Here is a 25213-nt window from a genome sequence, read left to right as displayed (position 1 = left end):
GCAGTGAAGGAACAGCTGATAATACCTGGAGGTGGCTAGCCGATCATGTGGATATGAAGAAGGCATACAGCACTGAGGGAACAGCTGATATTAACTGAAGGTGGCCAGTCGATCATGTGGATATGAAGAAGGCATACAGCACTGAGGGAACAGCTGATATTACCTGGATGTGGCTAGTCAGTCATGTGGATATAAAGAAGGCAGACAGCACTGAGGTAATAGCTGATATTACCTGGAGGTGGCTAGTCAGTCATGTGGATGTGTGAATATGTATTGTTATTATCCATATTGCTTCCTTTGCTGGCTGGATTCATTTTTCCATCACATTATACACTGTTCGTTTCCATGGTTATAGACCACCATGCAGTCCAGCAGTGGTGGTCTTGCTTGCACACTATAGGAAAAAGCGCCGGCCTCTCTGGTGGCTGGGACCATGGGATGGTATATAGGGTTGTGCTTTTTCCTATAGGGTGCAAGCACGGCCACCGCTGCTGGATTGCAGAATAGTCGTATCTATGGAAACGAGCAGTGTTTAATTTAATGGAAAAATGAATCCAGCCAGCAAAGGAAGCAATATGGATAGTAACAATAAGTTAGTAAGTGCCTTGTATTAACTTTCTCTACATAATAAATGCTATTTGCTGAAGTGAGAAAATGGATCAGCCAGCACTCACCCTGTGCACGCCGCATGGGATAGGAGCAATCTCCACTAATGGTATAGAAGAAATCCCAGCAGTCGTGTCTTGATAATATGATGTTTTTTTATTGCACCAAATCAAATCGATGTGTCCTACACATCGATTTGATTTGATGCAATAAAAAAAAATCATAATATCAAGACACGACTGCTGGGATTTCTTCTATACCATTTGCTGAAGTGAGACAACCCCTTTAAGGTTACTATATACAAAAAAAAATATAATTTGATATTTTATATAATTTACATTACAGAAATCAGATGAAAAAGATGGCACACAACTTGTAACCGTGCAATACACAGAGACCAGCTTAAAGTAAGTAAATCTCACTAAAACTGAATTGTGTGATGTTTAAAGGTAATCTGTCAGCTGTATTTGCTTTATATAACTTTAGGCAATGCAATGTAGTAGTATGTAGCATTGAAATGATACCTTTCTGCTGTTTATCCGTGTAGCCAAATGTTCAGAAATGAGGTTTGTTAGTTATGCTTAATGAGCTTTAAGATGCCGAAGCATTGCGCCGCAATCTGCACCTAAAATAAGCCAAATTTTAGGTGTATTTCAGCATGGTAAATGATCCCCTAGGTTCTTTTCTGATGACACATTTCATTTAAATCTTTGCTCAGATGAGCTTGCGGATAGTTTCTGGTCCCTCCAAATGGTGTTCCCTTACAAGCTTAAAAAATACCTGGTAGTAGCAGGGATGTTACAGTTGTAGGGGGTAGTAGCTGTCCCAATTCAGCGTCCTCCAGGAGGACAAAAACTGGCTCTCTAGTGCCACCTATTGGATGGCTACCTGTTAAGTCAATGCCTAACCCTTTAAATCATAGGTCCAGCTACAGCATAACCCTAAAAAAGGAATAAACTTTAATATTACTCATAGCGTAAGCAATTTGTCCTATAATGTCCATACATAATGCCGTCCACCAAGATACTATTATGAAGTTGGGAGTAGATGACCCTAATTACAATACCTAAAACTAGGCCCTCTGCCCAGGGGCGACTCCTAAAGGTGGAGACTTCCTGTCCTCGAACCTGACTGGCAGCTCCTAGTTGGCCCTAATCTGTACGGGCTGATGATAAAGTAATCTAGTGGTGGACTGAAATAGGTACGGACAGAAAGGATGTAACAATATGCACAGTGTATACAGCCCTAATGGTATAAAATACCAAGAGGTACACGGTGCAACCGACTACATGCAACAATACACGACACTTAAAGGGATGACTATTAATTACACAGACAATTCTGTGCTCAACCCCAACGCGTTTCCCCCACGGTGTGGGATCATCAGGGGGTAAATGGATTAATATTGGATAGCTAAATTGATAAATGTCGAACGGAGGGAGGCCCAATGAAAATTGGGACAACCACGATACACCCGTTCGGCAGACAATGGTGTCCAAAGATGGTCAATAGTACAGTTAAAAGATTGGACCAGATGACCTTACTGGGAGAGAGGGAGGGAGGGACAAACACCAACAGTCATGATGTTAAAGGCACGTAATTTTGGTCTGGTAGAGCCAGAGTGGATACCTGTAAAAAAGAGAGGAAAATATATAGATGTGTGTGTGTGTGTGTGTGTGTATATATATATATATATATATATATACCTATAACCAGACACCCAAATGAATTACGTGAGGGACCATCACCAACAAGGGCCTCATTCAAGAGGGTCACTCACTGTGTCCAGAGGAAATTCACTATATATATATACAGAAACGCTCAGGTCTCTCAGACAAGGCCAAGATTAGCCTTCAAGATGAATATTCACATAGAACAATGATGTTCACACAGTCCAGCATAGATAGATCTAGCTGGCAACGATAGCTGAAACATATGTGGGTGACCAATGAATACAGAGATGTGCTCAATTGGACCCTCATAGTATAGCCTAAATAGTGGGAATAGGCATACCTTACAATACGTCCCTGAATCAATTTTGACAGGTCCCTCAGATAAAGAGGACTATTCCTCTTGCGTCACCTATTATAACAAAAGCATATGCTAAAGCGTATGTTTCCCTATAAAAATATAATAGTGGCATGGCTCCACAGTGTAGGCAATGTGTAGCTAGGGTTACTTACTGTAGGTGCCTATGAACAGCTGATCCTCCCATGATAGGTGATGACCACTTCTCCCAGGGTCCAACAATACACCTAGGTGGACAGCCCCCTCTTATAGTAAGCCGCTCCTAATCAGTAATAATAGATGGCCCCTGTGTAAGGGCTAAGGTAAACAGACATGCGTCTCATACCAGCTAGTGGCAATTGTGTAGAAAGCGTGCGTTCCAATGTGGAACGGCACGCGCGCACATGCGATGTTCCGGCAGAGACGCCCGGATATAAGGTCAGGGGCCCTGCGTTCCAGAGTGGAGCGCATCTCAGCGCCGCACATGCGACTTCCGGCTGAGACGCACCGGATATGACGTCAGGGACCCTGCGATCCAGAGTGGAGCGCATCTCAGCGCTCGGCCGATAAATCGTGTATGTGGCGTCCAGTTAGGGCGTCATCACCGGTGGAAATGCGTTCCAGAGTGGAGCGCGGGTCGGCCAGGCTATCAGAGGAGGGACATTTAGAATAAAATTATAGATATATATTATACATAGCCCTGATAAACCCCCTATTAATAGATAAGAGATAAGAAGTCTCTACAGGGGGCAATGATTATATAGATAAGAGGTATGAACGATAGCTATGGAGGGTGGCTAAACCAAGGGTATGACATAAGACAAATATAAGATCGCAGTCATTGATGGAATAATTGATAAGTAAATTATAACTAAGTCAGTGAAAGTATGCTTATTCACTGTCCATGATAGTAACAAGTAGGTGCTTCGCGCACCAGGCACAGTCTACAGGGACCAAAAGGTGAACCGAGTCCATAAGTAGCAAGGGAATAAAGGGGAAAGGGGATGGGGGTAAGGGGGATGGGAAGAAAGAGTATATCAGGGATAGGCCGTAAGGCCAAAAAGCAAAACAGGTCACAAGAAACATGAAAATGTAAGTCTTTCATTCAGCCCCATGGGGGGATTGGGACCGGAGTCTATGGATCCATTCACTTTCTTTTGTAGAATCCTCCTGTCCCAATCGCCCCCACGGGAGATGGGTGTACCACGTCAAGATCAGTAAAAGCGGAGGGACCTGGGATTACCATCGTGGACCTAATTCACATGTGTCGCAATCGAGGTCACCTCCTATTCTTATTGTCATTGACATGTTCGTGAATTCTCCTTCTGATTCTCTGACTGTCTTACCGACATAGTCCAGAGGACAGGTTCACTGACATAGATAAACTAGACCCTTGGATCTGCAATTAATGAAATCACGTTACCTGGAAGGTCTGACCCGTTGTTGATCCAGTGATAATTTTAGCTGTATTGAAAAATTCACATGCCTTACAGGCGCCGCATCTATAGACACCTATCGCCCGTCGGTCCACCAGGTACCCTCTTTCACAGGTGGTATGAAATGACTAGCCACCAGCCGAGTCCCTGAGACTTCTACCCCGTCTATAAGAGACGGACGGACGTTTCGCTCACAACTTCAGAGAGGTCAGGGTCCATCTTCAAGATAGGCCCAGTATTTACTTTAAATTTTTCTTGACATCTTGATTAGCAGTGGTCAAAATTAGAAATAATTCTCATCGCTGGGGGCTGTCTATTTTTCATTTTTGGGTAAGTAAATCACTGCGTATTCTGGACCGTGCATGTTTAAAGGCATCGTTAAGCACTGGTTGTGGGTATCCTCTGGCAGCAAATCTGTCCTGGAGGGCCCTCGCCTCACTATAAAAGGCTTCATCACTGGAGCAGTTTCCTCCGTGCCCGGAGGTATTGTCCTCTCGGAATACCCTGTTTAAGGGAGGTAGGGTGGTAGCTGCTCCAGTGAAGGGAGAGAGTTAGTGGATGTTGCTTCCTGTATAGATTAGTAGATAGATGATCCCCTACTATTGTTACCTTTACGTCCAGAAATGTAATGCTGGACGGATTCTGTTCATAGGTAAAATGGAGTCCAATTCATTTCTGTTGAGATCAGAAACAAAGCGCTTAGTTCCGACGAGTCTCCTTCCAGACAACAAACACGTCGTCGATATACCGGGTCCAGAATTGAATATTTTCTGGACCACCAGACGTCATGGTCTGGAAAGACTTGTGTGTCTTCCCACCAGCCCAGAAGAGACTGGCGTACGTGGGGGCACATGGGCTCCCCATCGCCGTCCCCCCCTGAGCTGGTGGTAGAATCTTGAGTTTGAATAGAAAGAAGTTATGGGTTAGGGTATATTCAAGTAGCCTGATGATAAAGCTATTATGTGAATCATATTGTATACCCCTAGCACATAAAAAATACTCTATGGCTTTGAGGCCATGTTGGTGTGGAATAGAGTTGTATAATGCCTCAACATCGATGCTACATTGGATACAGTCAGGGTCAAGAACGAGAGCATCAATTTTGTTGAGGGAAGTCCATTGGTGTCCCTCGTATATGCTGGGAGGGACACAACGAACTCCCTCAACACTTGTCAAGGTATACCCCACAATTCTGAGTAAGTGAGTTGACTCCCGATACTATAGTGCGGCCCTCAACGGGCTAACCCCTTTATGAATCTTGGGGGAGCCCGTAGAAGGTCGCTATTAAGGGTTTCGTGGGTAACATGAACTTAAATTCGAGTGTCCCCTATCACTTTCTTCTCCAAGCCGGCCAACAAAAGCTTGTTTGAGATCAGCCAAAAATATCTAAGTAGGATTCGAGGGTAAAATTCTATAGCCCTCCTTATCCTTAAGGAGGTCCAGGCACATATGGATATAGGCATCATTCTCGAGAACAACCAAGTTACCCCCTTTGTCAGAAGGTTTGATTACAATACTACGGTCTTTTTCGAGAGACTGCAATGCCTGCATTTCTGTGCGGGAGAGATTGAAGGATCTTGGGCCTAATCGAGCAAGCTGTTCAAGGTCATTAGTGACCATTTGTAGAAAAATATCTACATGCTCGTAGTTAGCAGGGGGGGGCATTTTTCTTACTTTTCAATTTTTAATGTCGTGAACGGGCCTGATCCACTGACACGAGTATGATCTCTATTTAAAGCGATGAGGGTTTGAAGGGTCATCGAAATCCCCTTCATCTAGGCCCATCCTAGTACATGTATCCCTATTGGAGGTTTCTAAAGAATTTGTGCCACTTATGTCTCCTGCAGAAGAGGTGAAGGTCCTTAGTCCTGAAAATAGACTAAAGTTGGTGGTGGGCACAAAGGACAAGCCCTCTCTTAAGGACCTCCACCTCTACTGGAGTGAGACTCTCGGGTGGACAGATTCACAATTTGGAGATCTGTTACTGTCCCCTTTCCTGCCGACCCCCCGGTCGCGTAGCTGATAGGGCATCACGCTCTTCTCTAAAAAGATGACGACGGTAGTGGTTGAGTTTGAATGTTGGAATAACCAGAGGGAGGCGAGGAGGAGGAGGTATTTTGGTAGCCTGGTCTCCGTGTCCCCCCGTCCCTTGCCTCTGTAACCTCCGCCCCTCTTGCCATCCTCGACCACCGCGTCGTCTCGTGCCTTGGCGCCCCGGATTAGAAGAGCCACCAAAGGGATTTGGAGTATGACCTCGGTGTCTGAGGAATCGAACTCCGAGGAGGATGGTTCAGAACCCCCTACAGGTCCCGGTGTTATGGTATATGCTCGATTCTCCCTAAACTCACTTAAATCCCTCACAAATTGTCTATGTTTTCGTTCTTTAATCAGTCCCTGAAAGCTGCTCGCGACAGAGGTCTGGAGGGATACTTCACGTCTGGAAAAATCAGGGTCCTCTTTTTAATTTTTAGGGCACTATCAATTTGCTCATGTAATTTTTTAGAGGACAGCTCGAAGACTTGTCTCTCTTCTTCAAGTAGTAGATTCATTAAATTAAGTGAGCTTAGAGTGAGTATCTCCTCCCACTTGACCAGGAGAGATGGTGATGATATTCTGTCAGCTGGTTTAACCCGAAGGCGTAACCCCCGGGGGACGATTTTATGTCCAATGTAACTCTCCAGGGATTTGATCTCCCACCACGACTTAATGTTTTCCTTATAGCAATTGTATAGATCATTAAAGACCTGTTACTAGTGACCTGTTGGCCTAAACCCGGTACATCCCTATATGAGAATATGTCCCTTGCTTCGATAGCTAGGGGCTTTCGGTGAATAAAGTCCCTGAGAGGAAACTGGCCATAATCTGGGGTATAAGATCAAAATCAGCAATATGGATATAATTTAATATAATGGGTTAGAGGGTGAAAATCCTTTGGTGGCTCTTCTAATCCGGGGCGCCAAGGCACGAGACGACGCGGTGGTCGAGGATGGCAGAGGGGCGGAGGTTACAGAGAGGCAAGGGGACGGGGGACACGGGAGACCAGGCTACCAAAATCCTCCTCCTACTCCCCTCCCTCTGGTTATTCCAACATTCAAACTCAACCACTACCGTCATCTTTTTTAGAGAAGAGCGTGATGCCCTATCAGCTACGCGACCGGGGTCGGCAGGAAAGGGGACAGTAACAGATCTCCAAATTGTGAATCTGTCCACCCAGAGTCTCACTCCAGTAGAGGTGGAGGTCCTTAAGAGAGGCTTGTCCTTTGTGCCCACCACCAACTTTAGTCTATTTTCATGGACTAAGGACCTTCACCTCTTCTGCAGGAGACTTAAGTGGCACAAATTCTTTAGAACCTCCAATAGGGATACATGTACTAGGATGGGCCTAGATGAAGGGGATTTCAATGACCTTCAAACCCTCATCGCTTTAAATGGAGATCATACTCGTGTCAGTGGATCAGGCCCGTTCACGACATTAAAATTGAAAAGTAAGAAAATGCCCCCCCCCTGCTAACTACGAGCATGTAGATATTTTTCTACAAATGGTCACTAATGACCTTGAACAGCTTGCTCGATTAGGCCCAAGATCCTTCAATCTCTCCCGCACAGAGATGCAGGCATTGCAGTCTCTCGAAAAAGACCGTAGTAGTTGTAATCAAACCTTCTGACAAATGGGGGTAACTTGGTTGTTCTCGAGAATGATGCCTATATCCATATGTGCCTGGACCTCCTTAAGGATAAGGAGGGCTATAGAATTTTACCCTCGAATCCTACTCAGATATTTTTGGCTGATCTCAAACAGATTTTGTTGGCCGGCTTGGAGAAGGAAAGTGAACGAATTTGAGTTCATGTTACCCACGAAACCCTTAATAGCGACCTTCTACGGGCTCCCAAGATTCATAAAGGGGTTAGCCCGTTGAGGGGGCCGCCCTATAGTATCGGGAGTCAACTCACTTAACTCAGAATTGTGGGGTATACCTTGACAAGGTGTTGAGGGAGTTCGTTGTGTCCCTCCCAGCATATACGAGAGACACAATGACTTCCTCAACAAATTGATGCTCTCGTTCTTGACCCTGACTGTATCCTATGTAGCATCGATGTTGAGGCATTATACAGCTCGATTCCACACCAACATGGCCTCAAAGCCATAGAGTATTTTTTATGTGCTAGGGGTATACAATACGATTCACATAATAGCTTTATCATCAGGCTACTTGAATATACCCTAACCCATAACTGCTTTCTATTCAACTCAAGATTCTACCACCAGCTCAGGGGGACGGCGATGGGGGAGCCCATGTGCCCCCACGTACGCCAATCTCTTCCTGGGCTGGTGGGAAGACACACATGTCTATCCAGACCATGACGTCTGGTGGGTCCCAAATATTCAATTCTGGACCCGGTATATCGACGACGTGTTTGTTGTCTGGAAGGGAGACTCGTCGGAACTTAAGCGCTTTGTTTCTGATCTCAACAGAAATGAAATTGGACTCCATTTTACCTATGAACAGAATCCGTCCAGCATTACATTTCTGGACGTAAAGGTAACAATAGTAGGGGACCATCTATCTACTAATCTATACAGGAAGACAACATCCACTAACTCTCTCTTTCACTGGAGCAGCTACCACCCTACCTCCCTTAAACAGGGTATTCCGAGAGGACAATACCTCCGGGCACGGAGGAACTGCTCCAGTGATGAAGCCTTTTATAGTGAGGCGAGGGCCCTCCAGGACAGATTTGCTGCCAGAGGATACCCACAACCAGTGCTTAACGATGCCTTTAAACATGCACGATCCAGAGTACGCAGTGATTTACTTACCCCAAAAATGAAAATAGACAGCCCCCAGCCGATGAGAATTATCTCTAATTTTGACACTGCTAATCAAGATGTCAAGAAAAATTTAAGTAAATACTGGCCCATCTTGAAGATGGACCCTGACCTCTCTGAAGTTGTGAGCGAACGTCCGTCTCTTATAGACGGGGTAGAAGTCTCAGGGATCGGCTGGTGGCTAGTCAGTTCGTACCACCTGTGAAAGAGGGTACCTGGTTGGACCGACGGCCGATAGGTGTCTATAGATGCGGCGCCTGTAAGGCATGTGAATTTTTGAATACAGCTAAAATTATCACTGGATCAACAACGGGTCAGACCTTCCAGGTACGTGATTTCATTAATTGCAGATCCAAGGGTCTAGTTTATCTATGTCAGTGCACCTGTCCTCTGGACTATGTCGGTAAGACAGTCAGAGAACTCAGAAGGAGAATTCTCGAACATGTCAATGACAATAAGAATAAGGAGGTGACCTCGATTGCGACACATGTGAATGAGGTCCACGATGGTAATCCCAGGTCCCCTCCGCTTTTACTGTTCTTGACGTGGTACACCCATCTCCCCGTGGGGGGCGATTGGGACAGGAGGATTCTACAAAAAGAAAGTGAATGGATCCATAGACTCCGGTCCCAATCCCCCCATGGGCTGAATGAAAGACTTACATTTTCATGTTTCTTGTGACCTGTTTTGCTTTTTGGCCTTACGTCCTATCCCTGATATACTCTTTTTTTCCCATCCCCCTTACCCCCATCCCCTTCCCCTTTATTCCCTTGCTACTTATGGACTCGGTTCACCTTTTGGTCCCTGTAGACTGTGCCTGGTGCGCGAAGCACCTACTTGTTACTATCATGGACAGTGAATAAGCATACTTTCACTGACTTAGTTATAATTTACTTATCAATTATTCCATCAATGACTGCGATCTTATATTTGTCTTATGTCATACCCTTGGTTTAGCCACCCTCCATAGCTATCGTTCATACCTCTTATCTATATAATCATTGCCCCCTGTAGAGACTTCTTATCTCTTATCTATTAATAGGGGGTTTATCAGGGCTATGTATAATATATATCTATAATTTTATTCTAAATGTCCCTCCTCTGATAGCCTGGCCGACCCGCGCTCCACTCTGGAACGCATTTCCACCGGTGATGACGCCCTAACTGGACGCCACATACACGATTTATCGGGCCGAGCGCTGAGATGCGCTCCACTCTGGAACGCAGGGTCCCTGACGTCATATCCGGTGCGTCTCAGCCGGAAGTCGCATGTGCGGCGCTGAGATGCGCTCCACTCTGGAACGCAGGGCCCCTGACATCATATCCGGGCGTCTCAGCTGGAAATCGCATGTGCTGCGTGCGTTCCACATTGGAACGCACGCTTTCTACACAATTGCCACTAGCTGGTATGAGACGGCATGTCTGTTTACCTAGCCCTTACACAGGGGCCATCTATTATTACTGATTAGGAGGGGCTTACTATAAGAGGGGGCTGTCCACCTAGGTGTATTGTTGGACCCTGGGAGAAGTGATCATCACCTATCATGGGAGGATCAGCTGTTCATAGGCACCTACAGTAAGTAACCCTAGCTACCACATTGCTACATGTGGAGCATGCCACTATTACTATTTTTATAGGGAACATACGCTTTAGCATATGCTTTTGTTATATAGGTGACGCAAGAGGAATAGTCTCTTTATCATGAGGGACTGTCAAAATTGATTCAGGACGTATTGTAAGGTATGCCTATTCCCACTATTTAGGCTATACTATGAGGGTCCAATTGAGCACATCTCTGTATTCATTGGTCACCACATTATGTTTCAGCTTATCGTTGCCAGCTAGATCTATCTATGCTGGACTGTGTGAACATCATTGTTCTATGTGAATATCATCTTGAAGGCTAATCTTGGCCTTGTCTGAGAGACCTGAGCGTTGCTGTATATATATATAGTGAATTTCCTCTGTACACAGTGAGTGACCCTCTTGAATGAGGCCCTTGTTGGTGATGGTCCCTCACGTAATTCATTTGGGTGTCTGGTTATAGTTATATGTATGTGTATATATATATATATATATATATACATCTATATATTTTCCTCTCTTTTTTACAGGTATCCACTCTGGCTCTACCACACCAAAATTACGTGCCTTTAACATCATGACTGTTGGTGTTTGTCCCTCCCTCCCTCTCTCCCAGTAAGGTCATCTGGTCCAATCTTTTAACTGTACTATTGACCATCTTTGGACACCATTGTCTGCCGAACGGCTGTATCGTGTTGTCCCAATTTTCATTGGGCCTCCCTCCGTTAGACATTTATCAATTTAGCTATCCAATATTAAACCATTTACCCCCTGATGATCCCACACCGTGGGGAAACACGTTGGGGTTGAGCACAGAATTGTCTGTGTAATTAATAGTCATCCCCTTAGGTGTCGTGTATTGTTGCATGTAGTCGGTTTGCACCGTGTACCTTTGGTATTTTATACCATTAGGGCTGTATACACGTGTGCATATTGTTACATCCTTTCTGTCCGTACCTATTTCAGTCAGTCACCACTAGATTACTTTATCATCAGCCCGTACAGATTAGGGTCAACTAGGAGCTGCTAGTCAGGTTCGAGGTGGTTGGGGGGGGGGGGACAGGGGGTCTCCACCTTTAGGAGTCGCCCCTGGCAGATGCCTAGTTTAAGGTAGTTGTAATTAGGGTCATCTACTCCCAACTTCATAATAGTATCTGGGTGGACGGCATTATGTATGGACATATAGGACAAATTGCTTACGCTATGAGGTAATATTAAAGTTTATTCCTTTTTTAGGGTTATGCTGTAGCTGGAGCCTATATTTTCCACCTCTAACCCATTATATTAAATTATATCCATATTGGCTGGATTTTGATCTTTAACCCTTTAAATCAGCCTTGGAACATGACTTGGGCTATAAGTCATATTCAAAGACTATTACTTTGCCGTTTCCCAGGGATCATCACCTGGTATATAAGACTCACTATGCCAACTCGGCAGTCTTCACAAGGAGAGACTTTATTCCCCCACATAAAAATGCCTGTCACCCAGCCAACCTGTACCTTGCTCTGCACTGAAAAGGGGTTAAAATTTCAAAACTATTGGCTGCTGTTGGGTGACTTTTTGTTAAGGAAAACATTTTGGTTTTTGCTTATATCCCAAGTCAAATTCAAAGGTCTGTTTAAAGGGAGCCTGGAGGAGTTGCTGAGCAGATTATATATAGTTTTATGGGAAATGAGTCACCAAAACCTGTAACATATTCATTCAAATCTCTGCTTTTTCGGAGACAGTGATTGACAGCTTTACCTGCACACACATTTATACTGGGAATGCTGTCAATCACTGGAAAGACTGCCCACTTGGCTACTGAGCTCAGAAGGAACAGAGATATTATTGAATAAATTACAGGTTTTGTTGACTTATTTACCATAAAACTATATATCAATCTGCTCAGCTCCTCCTGCTCCATAACTTGTCTGAAGATTGCAATGCATTTTCATAGTAACAGGTTCCATTTATATGGACAGACATTGACTCATAAGGTAGCTATCCAGTGTTGGCGCTACAGGAGTTATTTTGTGTTGTCCTGGTTAAAGGGAACCTGTCACATAGAGCATGGTGTCTGACTGAAGGCAGTTGATTCAGTATATCTTCTATTTCATTCATTTAAATTCCTGCTTATTCTGGCTTTGGAGTCAAGAAGGTGTCCGATCAATAATTGACAGCCTTCCCCTTTATGACTGTGTATACATAGATAGCTGTCATTCACTGATTGGACCGCCTCCCTGGCTTCACAGCTCAGAATGACCAGGAATATAAATGAATGAAATAGAAGGTTTTACTGAATCTTTTACCATAAAACTATATATCAATCTGCTCAGCTCCTCCTGCTCTAACCTGCTGCTTGCAAATTACTGTTCATGGTGACTGGTTTTTCCTGGAGCTTCCCATAGATGTGATTGATTGCTGTTGGAAACACCTCTATTTATCAAGTGCACTACTTTTGATGAATCTCTCCAGCTGTATACCAAGGATATACTACTGACCACAGTAAATAGAGGAGAGTGATAAAACCCACTGAGGGTTCTGAGGGATGGAGCTTCATTCATAAAAAGTATAATCCATTCCATACTGGTTTGGATGTGGCCATAGTGCTTTCTCTGTTTTTGCTGTTAACCTCTGTCACATATCAGTACACAGCTGTAATATTCCTATAGAAGACAACAAATGTGATGTTTCGGGCTTATATTAGAAGCTTTTTTTCAAGCCAGACCATGGGCGCACTCGCCTCTCAGTGTGCAGAAGCAGCTCCCAGCATTACACAGCCATATTATACAGTGACTGAAGGTTTGTGTCATGGGAGAACAGATTCAAACTATATGGAACTTTTTATACCCTAGTTTAGAGAAATAGCTTAGCACTCAGCATATTAAGGTCATGTACTGATATTTTACGCTGATATTTTGGACTAGAAAAATAGCAACTATAAAATATGTGACTTTTTAGTTATTTCCCACACCCTCACCACTTTTCGAAAAAGTGGGTGGGAGCAGGGAAGACCACTGATGGGAAGCTCAACGTCCCGACTAATGTACCAACATGTGCACCAGAAAACTTGCAGTCATTACACCAGAAATAAACTTCAGCGCCTTGTTCACGGACAGTAGAAGATGAGACAAATGTATTAAGAGACATGAGACTCATAATAAATTGGTCTCATGTTCCACCAGGGGCATTTAGTAAGACTGGCGTGTGAAATGCTGGGCTTTAGTAAATGACCCACATTATGTTTATAAGAATAATAACAGTCCATTATGCACATTGTAAATTTGCTGGAACTTGATTATATTGTTTCCAAGATTTGTTTAGCTTTTGATGAGTAGTGTGATCAGCAAACATTTACTGTCTTCGTTCTTTGCTTCCTAGGAACTCTGTAAATGAGTTACAGATATATTATTCTTCACCAAGAAGCTATCAAGAGTTTTTGGAAGCTATCCGTAGAAGGAGTGACACATTTTATATTGTTTCTTTTCGTAGGGTAAGTAGGAAATTTAAAAGAGGGGCCCTTTACAAAGAAATGTGTAATGCATTTCATGAAAACATTTTTTCCAGTTCATCCCTCATGACAGCACAACAAGAGGATGCTCCCCTTTGACCTTCTTGGGACAGGAAACAGAGAGGTTAAAAAGGTCCCTCCCACCTCCACTCACCAATGTTCTTCCTGTCCTGTTCCTGGAAGGGCGCAAAGAGATTTCCTGCTCTAGGATTGAAGAGTTTCTACAAGAACTTTTAGGGCCTAAGGCTGGCACTAGGATCGAGTGGAGTCGGGCCTCCCCTTCCAGGTCTCGAATAGCCTTGCTAAAACCTCTTTGGGTAGAGGTCCCTTAGCAGCCCGAAACCCACCTGGCGGTGCATGGCTTGCTGCCTGACTCTGTGGAGTCTAAGCCTATAGGTGGGTTCTTTAATGGCCTGGGTTCAATCGTTGGGATCGTCCTCATCCTTCCTACCCTATAAGTGGCCGTGCCAGTACCTCTTATGCGAAGGTCCCCTGGCTTGCTCCTAACCCTGATGAAGTCGGTAATGGAGCTGGTGGTTACCTCACTATGGATGGCTATGGGTTTATTGAGTTTAGATCCGCTGTTCCTAACCCTGCCTCTGTGCATGTGGAGTTCAGCAGGATCGCGCCTCAGTGCGCCTGAAAAAGTCATCAGCTGGAAAGGGGCCTTTTCTCCTCTCCTTACCCACGCTCTGTATGCAGGTGTTGCAGAAGCTGCGTGACAATATTGGTGCTTGCTTTAGCGGCACATACTCCAAGATTGGTAAGTAAGCCAGGCAAACTACTTGTCAGGTAAGTAAACCAGACCTGTGTTTAACCAACTGGATTGCCTCAACAGTTCTAATTACTTTCACACACGGGTTCCTAATTAATCTAAATAGGAACTCAAACAATAGTAGCATCACCTGTTTGTGGACTGAATGTGGAGTTAAAATTTTCAGGCTGCATTCAATTGACAAGGTCGCAGACCTAAATCTTTCATGTCTAGCAACCTGGCTTAGTTTGACTTGGTTATCTAGGAATAATTATACTGTGGCCTGGGCCCAGCGTGCCGCCTCACGGCTTCTGTGCCCGGCTTGTTACCTCTGTGCATGGCCTGCTGCCACCTGCCTCTGTGCATGGCCTGCTGACAGTTGCTGCCTCTGTGCATGGCCTGCTGACAGTTGTTGCCTCTGTGCATGGCCTGCTGACAGTTGCTGCCTCTGTGCATGGCCTGCTGACAGTTGCTGCCTCTGTGCATGGCCTGCTGACAGTTGCTGCCTCTGTGCATGGCCTGCTGACAGTTGCCGCCTCTGTGCATGGCCTGCTGACAGTTGCTGCCTCTGTGCATGGCCTGCTGACAGTTGCCGCCTCTGTCAATGGCCTGCTGACAGTTGCCGCCTCTGTCAATGGCCTGCTGACAGTTGCCGCCCTCTGTCAATGGCCTGCTGACAGTTGCCGCCTCTGTGCATGGCCTGCTGACAGTTGCCGCCTCTGTGCATGGCCTGCTGACAGTTGCCGCCTCTGTGCATGACCTGCTGACAGTTGCCGCCTCTGTGCATGACCTGCTGACAGTTGCTGCCTCTGTGCATGGCCTGCTGACAGTTGCTGCCTCTGTGCATGGCCTGCTGACAGTTGCTGCCTCTGTGCATGGCCTGCTGACAGTTGCTGCCTCTGTGCATGACCTGCTGACAGTTGCCGCCTCTGTGCATGGCCTGCTGACAGTTGCCGCCTCTGTGCATGGCCTGCTGCCACCTGCCTCTGTGCATGGCCTGCTGACAGTTGCTGCCTCTGTGCATGGCCTGCTGACAGTTGCTGCCTCTGTGCATGGCCTGCTGCCACCTGCCTCTGTGCATGGCCTGCTGACAGTTGCTGCCTCTGTGCATGGCCTGCTGACAGTTGCTGCCTCCGTGCACTTGCTGCCTCCGCGCTTGGCCTGCTGACACAGGCTAGGAAGCAGGAGGTTAAGTTAAAGCTAAATGGGTCCTAAGGTGTAGATCTCAGATAAGGACCCAGTGTGATAGAAAGATTAGGGAAAGCCTAGTGGAGTTGAGTGGTAGTTAATTCTATGCACTCTACTATCATTAGGTGACTGGAGTAGCCTACAGGGCCTATTCACGATCTACAGTTTAGTGCAAAGCTGTATTTGGAGCCACATTCCTCCTTGAACAATGTGGACAATATTAATAGAAATCGTATGTAATTCAAGGAGCGCAAGACATAGGTGTACCATGCACTTGATTTATAGGGTAATATACTCTTCACCTGGAGATAGTATGGGTCAGTCTGAAGTTAAAGGAACATTAGTGTGACCAGAGCTCTGAAATTTAGTAAAGATCCTAACCAGACCAGTTATATTGGGAGGCACCACCAACCAGGCTAGGAATTTGTCTTGTATGGACTATAGTTATCCCTCCTAAGGCAATAAATGGGTATATCTACCTCAAGACGAGTGATTTTCAGTAAATGTCAACTTATGCCCAACTAAGCTCTTCTCTGTTATTCTATTTGCACCTAAGGGGCTGATGTCACGAATATTAGGGACCCAGCCTTCATTGCACCTAATACCCATAACCTCAAGGGCACCTCTGTCGCCTCTGGGAAGGAGACTTCCCTCGCTGCAAGCCAACCCAGGGAACTACAAAACTGCAATAGACTGTGCTTTCCTTTGTCCACATTCACACTTACAGCCATGCTCACACATATAGCTGCAGCTATGTAAGGCCTCATGCACACGACAGTGTTTTTTCACTGTCAGTGATTTGGCTTCAGTGGTCCGTGTCCGATTTTGCTTCAGTTGTGTTTCCTTGTGTCTTCCTTTTTTTTGTCTGACAGGGTAAAAAAAAGGAAGGTTAATGAAAAGTGTAATTTTATTGCACCAAGGTCTTGTAGAAAAAAACGGACGCGGACACGGATGACATACCAGTTGTGCATCCGTTTTTTCTGACGGACCCATTGACTTGAATGGGTCCGTCCTCCGTTTTCCACTGACAAGAATAGGACAGGTTATATTTTTTGACGGACTGGAATCACGGACGCGGAGAAAAAACGGAGGACTATCAGTTTTTTTTTCACAGCTCCATAGAAATGAATGGGACCTCCACTAAACTGTGAAAAATGACGGAACGGACGCGGATGCACACAACGGTCGTGTGCATGAGTCCTAAGCTGCACAAGTCCTGTAACCTTTTGCCACTCCTCAGTCCCTGTGTCTCCTGGCTAGTGCCATGTAAAGATCTTGCAAAACCCTTAATACTGCTTCTGACCTTGAAGCTATGTGGGCAGGCGGATTCTCGGCTGGCCTGGTTTCGTCCTGGTATGGGATCCCAAGCTTATCCTGGACCGGTATGAAGTTAATGGTACAGTTTGGTTACCTCATCGTTGTCCATGCCTGCTGTGTGCCAGTGCTGTCAGTTTGGCTCTGTTTCTTACATATACCTTGTAGACATCCAGATTTAGTTGTTTATCAGATTATAACAATTAAGCTCTTGGGAATGAACTGCAATAGGGGTCTACGGTGAATTTTTACGCAGTGTAGTGGTTATATTGGATGTTACAATATTTTATCTGGTTTTAGAGCGAGTCTATAGACTAGGCTTAGAGGTAAAGGGCATCCTTTTTATGACCGATGTCTAATAAGACAATTTATTCTTCCTCTAATTAAGTATTTAAGTCTATAAACAGAGGTAGGTCTGTTGATCAAGGATGCAGATAAAGACATTTTAGAGATACGACTGGGTTCACAAATTCTGTCATCAAGATTTAGTTTTCTGGCAGAATCAAAAAGTGTGTGTCTCAGGTTTATTCCTGATTCTATGAAATGGTATTTTTATCCAATGATAAATATCTGAGATATGTTGTCCTCAGACTTGGTCCCCCCTAAATTATAATTTGGTACGTCTCCTGTTGTGTTGTCCTGAGGGATGAACTGGAAAATAGGAATTAGACTTACCAGTAATTCGCTTTCCAGAGATTCCCTCATGACAGCACCCGTACATTCCCTCCCTTACTAACTACTATGTAAATATTGCATATAAGATTTCTGATGATTTTAATGAATATGTTGCACCCATCCTGGTGTAGTAGTCTGGAAAAACACTGGTGAGTGGAGGTGGGAGAGACCTTTTTAACCATTGTTTCCTGTCCCAAGAAGGTCAAAGGGAGCATTCTCCTGTTGTGCTGTCATGAGGGAATCTCTGGAAAGCGAATTACTGGTAAGTCTAATTCCTATTATTTTGCATTCATTTTGTATTGGGATAGCAGCTTGCATAGAGCTCAAAATTGTTTAAACCCTTTCCCTGCCAAGGACATATCTCATACATTCTTGCATGTTGCATTTTATTAGCCAGGGACACAGCTCATACGCTCCGGCTATTGATGGCTGGATCTGAATATATGAATGCATATATATGCAGCTCTGTCTCCCAACCCAGTTTCTAAAATCTATATATGTAATGATCCTAGTCTTGTGTTAAAAGGGCCCAGTGGAGGATGTGATGACAACTACACAGAAAAGAGGCAGATTATTTTTCCCTGTGTAACTGTACATGACCCTTGGGGGAAGGTAACATGGACTTTTGTGCATGTTATCAATCCCTCTTCCTCCATCAATAAGAGAACATATACTGTGTTTGTCCCATGCAGGTGTTTTTTTTTTCCAGAAAAGGACTGCTCTGTCCCTCCCATGCAGGTTCCCCCCCCCCCCCCCCCCCAGAAAAGGAGTGTGAAGATGAGCACTTGTTCATCTATTCACCCCTCTGGGCCTTATTAGGCCATTTATTGAAACCATGACCTAGATGTTTACCAGCGTCGTGATCACAGCTCCAAATAATGCGCACCAAACAAAGTTTACATTTTACACTGTCCTTCCTGTCCATACTCAATCTACAGTAAAATATACAGACCGGCTCTCTAGCAATACTCATTACATGCTACTTAAACTCAGTGACTGTCACCATAAATACCTGTTTTAAAGTACTGTAGTTAAAAAATATATAATTCAGCTGTTTTTCAGACAGCTGTAATACAGGGGCGGGGCTTTTTTGTGCCCTCCCATGGTTCATCAGAACCAGAGTTATGGCGCTCTAGCTCAATTTCTGATGAACTGCAGGAGGTTCGGGTGTTCTGCCCATAATACACGAGTAATAAAGCACCCATATTATACCGGTCTGAAAGCGGCCTAGTTAATGCATTATATTTGGGTTTAGGGTACTTTCACACTAGCAGCACGGACCTCCGGCAGGCTGTTTCGGTCGGGTGAACAGCCTGTCTGATCCGTCCTGCTGCTAGTGCACGCATGGCCTTCGGACTACCGCTCCGGCCCCATTGACTATAATACCTGCTGGTTCCATTTGTTGGGCTGGCAGGGCCTTAGGAGCCGGTGGTAGACCGGGGATGCTACAGGGCTCTTGCGGGCAGGTGCGTGTGCGCTCCTCAATATGAGTGGGGCCACGCAGGAGCAAATTGATATGGAAACAGCCCCATGTGGGGTGTTGTATTCCGCCGCATGTGGTCGGGACAGTGTGGATCGGGTGTTCCGAGCGCCAGTTTTCCTGTACATGTGGTCCAGAGGAGGAGGAGACATTGCGAGAACTGACCGTCACTTCCGGTAAGATGTGCGTTTCACGTGACGCACTTCCGGTTAAGGAAGCCGGATGTGCGTTCCACAGGCACGGGGAAGAGGCAGGAGCAGTCAAAAGGAGGTCAGAATGCCGGGAGACGCCGGCGTGTATATATATATATATATATATATAATATATATACAGTACAGACCAAAAGTTTGGACACACCTTCTCATTCAAAGAGTTTTCTTTATTTCATGACTATGAAAATTGTAGATTCACACTGAAGCATCAAAACTATTAATTAACACATGTGGAATTATATACATAACAAACAAGTGGGAAACAACTGAAAATATGTCATATTCTAGGTTCTTCAAAGTAGCCACCTTTTGCTTTGATTACTGCTTTACACACTCTTGGCATTCTCTTGATGAGCTTCAAGAGAAGTCAGGTGGATACACAGCTGATAGTCTTACTGAATAGACTGTTAGCTGCTTTTTTTCTTGCCATAATACAAATTCTAACAGTCTATTCAGTAGGACTATCAGCTGTGTATCCACCTGACTTCTCCTCAACACAACTGATGGTCCCAACCCCATTTATAAGGCAAGAAATCTCACTTATTAAACCTGACAGGGCACACCTGTGAAGTGAAAACCATTTCAGGGGACTACCTCTTGAAGCTCATCAAGAGAATGCCAAGAGTGTGCAAAGCAGTAATCAAAGCAAAAAGGGGCTACTTTGAAGAACCTAGAATATGACATATTTTCAGTTGTTTCACACTTGTTTGTTATGTATATAATTCCACATGTGTTAATTCATAGTTTGATGCCTTCATAGTCATGAAAATAAAGAAACTCTTTGAATGAGAAGGTGTGTCCAAACTTTGGTCTGTACTGTATATATACACTGGATGTCTTCTCTGCTGTTCCTCCTTTACATTAAAATCCTCTAGGTGAGGAGTTTTTATCCCTCCACATCAGGGCTATATTTGAGCTACCTCATTATTTTGCCAGACATCCAACCCAGCTTTGAGAGATGAAGGAGGAAAAGAGACCAGATCCGGCAGAAGGAGAAATCCTATCGCCGGTATTTTGGCTGATTTGGAGTGGGTAAGTGCCCAACATTTGATCTGAAATATACAGCAGTGTATAGAAAAGACAGTCCACTTATCAGATCAGAGGTGAAAAGTCTCCCTAAGGTCTTGTAAGTGCCAAAAGAAGTCTGTAGAGGACTGGGGGTTCTGAAGTGGATTCCTCAGCCAATAGTGGAGGAAGCTTTTAGAAGCAGACGTCTCAGAAAATTCCTCTTCCGCGGAAGATGTGCAGCGTACTCAAGTTTGTGTAATAGAGTTTCTGGGTGTAGTAGTGCCAATGACACTAACTGAGACGGCTTGACTCTCTGCATAGGCAGGTGATGATAGAAATTGTTAGTGACGCCAGTGCCAATTAAACGGTGGCACGCCGTTTGCGGATAGCAGGAATAAATTGAAGAACACGTGGTATTAAAACAGAACTCCAACTTTAGTAGTTTTCATGCAGAGACAATATTGGAATCGCAGTTCCTTGGCATATACAGTCGATTTTGCAATACGGTTGATGCAGGCAATACAGATTTAGCAAGGTGATTACAGAGTGTTGAACACAGGACTTGCAGTACAGGAGCTTGCACTCTATTTCTGTCTGATCCTGGATTATAGCAATTCTTCACCAAGGCCAAATAACCTAGTTCTGGCTTATATCCTTGGCTGTAGCTTTAGAAAGTACTCCTCTGTTATTTTAGTACCTCTTGCTTCTCTGCAGTTTGCCTCTGTCTCTCTCTGCTTCTTCCTCAAGGCTCTTTAGTCTAAGATATTCCTGTTTTTCTGCAATATGGGAAATCAGGAGGGAATCTTCTCCTGGACAGCAGGCTTCAGGCCTGGACTTGTCCTCTGACATTTTGTCTAATCTCCAACTGTAGATTACAGACACTAGACCTCCGTCTGCTTCTACTTCCCTGACTGGGCTTATATAAACTAGGGGGCTCCTAGCTCCCCTAATGACTAAGAGCTGGAATTTGACACCCCTAGCAAGCCCTGACATGCAAGTGTCAAGTAACAGGGAAACACATAGCATTGCATTACATGACATTTTATAAAAACCGGACATATACCAACTTCTCCATAACTAAGGAGGGACCGAGCACTCACCAAGTGACACTTTGTAGTGACGGGTATTACAGTTCCCCGTACACTACATACCCCACTGCTTTAAGCTGAGTACGACCTCGTACTCATCATCATGGGTCGCCCCAACTGGATCTCTACCTGAAATAGAAAATAGAGACATATGCAGGCATACATACATGTAATTCATCTGCATTTACATTTACATCAGGTCCAATTGGCAAAGGTAAGGGTAGTGACAAGGGGCGTCGTTCTCTTCTCTCAGGATAATGAATGAACGGGGGCGCTGACCTGGCACAGCGTAACATTATAACCAGGATAGTCCATGACAATGAATAAGTCCATGATAGAACAGCAAAATAGATAAAACAGTATAAAAAGTCTTGGAGGCTCAAAGAACAAACATGAGTCCGTACCCAGGTTATTTCCCTATTACATCACAGAGGCTCTCATGCGGTGGAGTCCATCTCTGGGCACAATACTTTTAAAAGAGCAAAAATCTCAGAGGCTCAGGTTCTTTTGAGTCTGTCTCTCGGCACGGTTCCTTAGTATGAGTTGCACAATAAAAGGACAGCAAAGACAAGTGCTGTAAGACCCCTGATCAACCTAAAAGGGGGTGAAGGGTAAAAGGTGCAACTAAAGGAACAGGGCACAACTTGGCGTGGGTTAGCAAAAGCAGGCAGGAGGTCCTGGAAACAAACGTGGCCTTGCTGACTTTGTTATTTCAGTGGTCAACACCTACCACTTGAGCCCGTGGGACAAACTGGCAGCTGCAACAAAGGACAAGAAACGTAGGACTCCTGTCCTGGAAGGGTTAACATCAAACTTCTGCAATAAAATAAATCAAAGCCTAGCAGGCTGATTTACAGTGGCATATCATAACCACTCGGCTCCGCTGGCAAGTATCGTCTGTAGTATTCTTCCACAGGCGGGTGTGCATATCACTGAATAGTTATCCTACTAAAACTTAACTTTTAGTTATTAGCATTTAAAATAAAGTCCCACATAAGTGTATAGAATGACTGCATATGTAAGATACAAGGGCTTATGCACATACTGCAGACCGGGTATACAAACAGGAATAGAGAGCACGATTTGGACTAGATAGTCCCCACTCACGGTTTGATGATTTTTCTGTTATTGAGATAAATCGTACCACAGCAGGATGTTCGTGTTTGGGGTAAAAATGTCCACAGGAACGGTATAGATAGGTGTTCGCTGCAGATATCACAAAAAAGATGTTGTCAACGGCTCTTCTATTGCAGGACAGATGGGTAACTGGGAAGAGGTGTCCCTAGCCGACTAGTGAGGCCCTGCCTAAAAGCGGAGAGGTCTCCCGCCTAAATGCGGGAGAATCACCCCCAAGGGAGCGACCCCACTTATCGACGGCTATCCCTATTGTTCTGTCCCTAAAAGTGATTTCTCCCAGTGTCAGTGCAGCCAAAAAGAGTAATAGGATGGAGTAATCCCAACGCGTTTCCTCCGATGATAGTGGATGTATATCACCGGATTCTTCAGGGGATATCAAAGGTAAAGATAGAGATAGATCATTGGCACGATAGACGTCAGCCCAATAGCTTTTTGTCAATAATATCCAACTGGGTAATGCAGTCCAGAGTGATATCTGCGACTGCCACCTTTATATACCAAACTAATCAACATAGTAGATTAACATAGGTACCTCATGATCTGTGATGTGCGGCGTGCGTGTCCAACTGTCTCCTGTCGAAACCGAAGTGCGTCATTGGTGTGGGCGCCGACCGTTAGCATTGGCTGCTGGTGGAACGCAAGCCAAAACCGGAAGTGCGTCATTGGTTTAGACGCCGACGCTATCATTGGCTGCTGGTGGAACGCAAGCCGAAGGTGAACGCATGAGGAACCGGAAGTAGACAGACTGTGCCGAAAAATGTTATTAGTAAGCATGGGACGCATGTTAATGCGTTTCCACAGCGATCCAATCAGTGAGAATACCAACAGAATATAGTTTTGGATATTACAGCACATAATGAAGAGTTAAACGCTGCACTAGATTCTGAGGCATTGCTGATATATTTCATAAACATTATTTAAGAGTTATGGCAACCGAGATAAAAATCTATATTGGTCTATCATAGTGGCATATACAAGGAGGGTTTTAATTGTTGGAATAGTGGTAGGGACGGCAAATGGATACATAAGGGAGGACCTGTTATTGTATATATTATAACTAATGATTAAGTCCTACACCTAATACTAGTACCATTTGTATATAGATAATGAAATATAGACCTATTTCGGTCTGATATTATCATTTTGTTTGGTCCGAATTTAATATTATATAATCATGATCACTTGAATAGAATATCACAGGTTTTCAAAAGGGGGATACATATATATGTCCAAAAAGGTACAGTGAAAATGATAACAAGGATCACAGTAGATGATAGCAGCGGATGATAAATAATCATCCAGGGGGGGAAGGTGATATTTAAGTTGGATTAGGTAGTATTTCATCATTAGAAACCAGATAAAGACAAACTACCATATATTCAAATTACATTCAGATGAAACACCAAATGAGAGAATTTCATTCAGCCCATGTGGGCTCACCGTTTTAATCGGTAGGTCCATCGACTCTTTTGTAAAATTCTCTTATTGAGATCGCCTCCTCTGGCGATGGGCGAATTACCTCAACAACACAGAATTTTAACACTTGGGATTGCCATCATGGAGGTCATGGATATGTCTAGAGAGGGTGGTAACTCTCTTAGTGTTTAATGTCTCCTAGATGGTCTCCAATTCTTCTTCTAAATTCCCGCTTAGTTTTACCGACATACTGAAGCTGACACAAACATGTACAGAGGTATACCACCCCACTAGTCTTGCAATTTGCAAAATCCCGAATAATATATGTTTTTATTGGTGGTATTGCTGGTGAAGTTTTTGGTCTGATGTATATAAGGACAAGCTATACAGGAGCCACACTTAAAGGTCCCCAAGGGGTTTTCTATCTAACCAGGTGCCGGGTTTTTTAACTGCTATATAATGGCTGTGAATGAATCTGTCACCTAGTGATCTACCCCTTCTATACGTTATGGCAGGTTTAGCTGGAAGTATATCACGTATATCTGGGTCCAATAGAAACATATCCCAGTATTTCTGAAAGATATAGCGGACTTCTTTGTTGCAGGTATCATAGGTACCGATTATACGGAAGATGGAGTCCGTATCTGTCTTTTTGGGTTTAGGTGATAAAAGGTCCATTCTATTTTGATTCAAAGCCGACCTGAACGCCCTTTGTAGGGGATAGTCAGGATAACCTCTTTGGTTAAACCTGGTCTTAAGGTCTTTTGCCTGACTAAAGAAATCCTTTTGTGTAGTGCAGTTTCTGCGAACTCGCAGATACTGTCCCTCTGGAATGCCGCATTTTAGGTTTTCTGGGTGATGGCTCTCCCACCTGAGCAGATTATTTGTTGCTGTTGGTTTTCTATAAGTTTTTGTGGTAATTGCGCCATTCCTCAGGGTGATATATAAGTCCAGGAAGGCAAGACCTTGATTATACACTTCCG

General features: G+C 44.4%; 1 protein-coding gene across 2 annotated transcripts in view; it reads left to right on the top strand.

Annotated features, from left to right (window-relative positions):
• Positions 1 to 25213, top strand: part of ATF6 (activating transcription factor 6) — a 465865-nt gene that overhangs the window by 339953 nt on the left and 100699 nt on the right. For both annotated transcript variants that reach the window (XM_040407064.1, XM_040407063.1), the window contains exons 13-14: positions 952 to 1013; positions 13829 to 13940. In XM_040407064.1, coding sequence (XP_040262998.1) covers positions 952 to 1013; positions 13829 to 13940 — 174 coding nt within the window. The remainder of the gene's footprint in view (positions 1 to 951; positions 1014 to 13828; positions 13941 to 25213) is intronic.

Source organism: Bufo bufo, chromosome 9, assembly GCF_905171765.1.
Source record: "Bufo bufo chromosome 9, aBufBuf1.1, whole genome shotgun sequence".
NCBI lineage: Eukaryota > Metazoa > Chordata > Amphibia > Anura > Bufonidae > Bufo > Bufo bufo.
The sequence above is the reverse complement of the archived record's forward strand: the minus strand, read 5'-3'. Positions and strand labels throughout refer to the sequence as shown.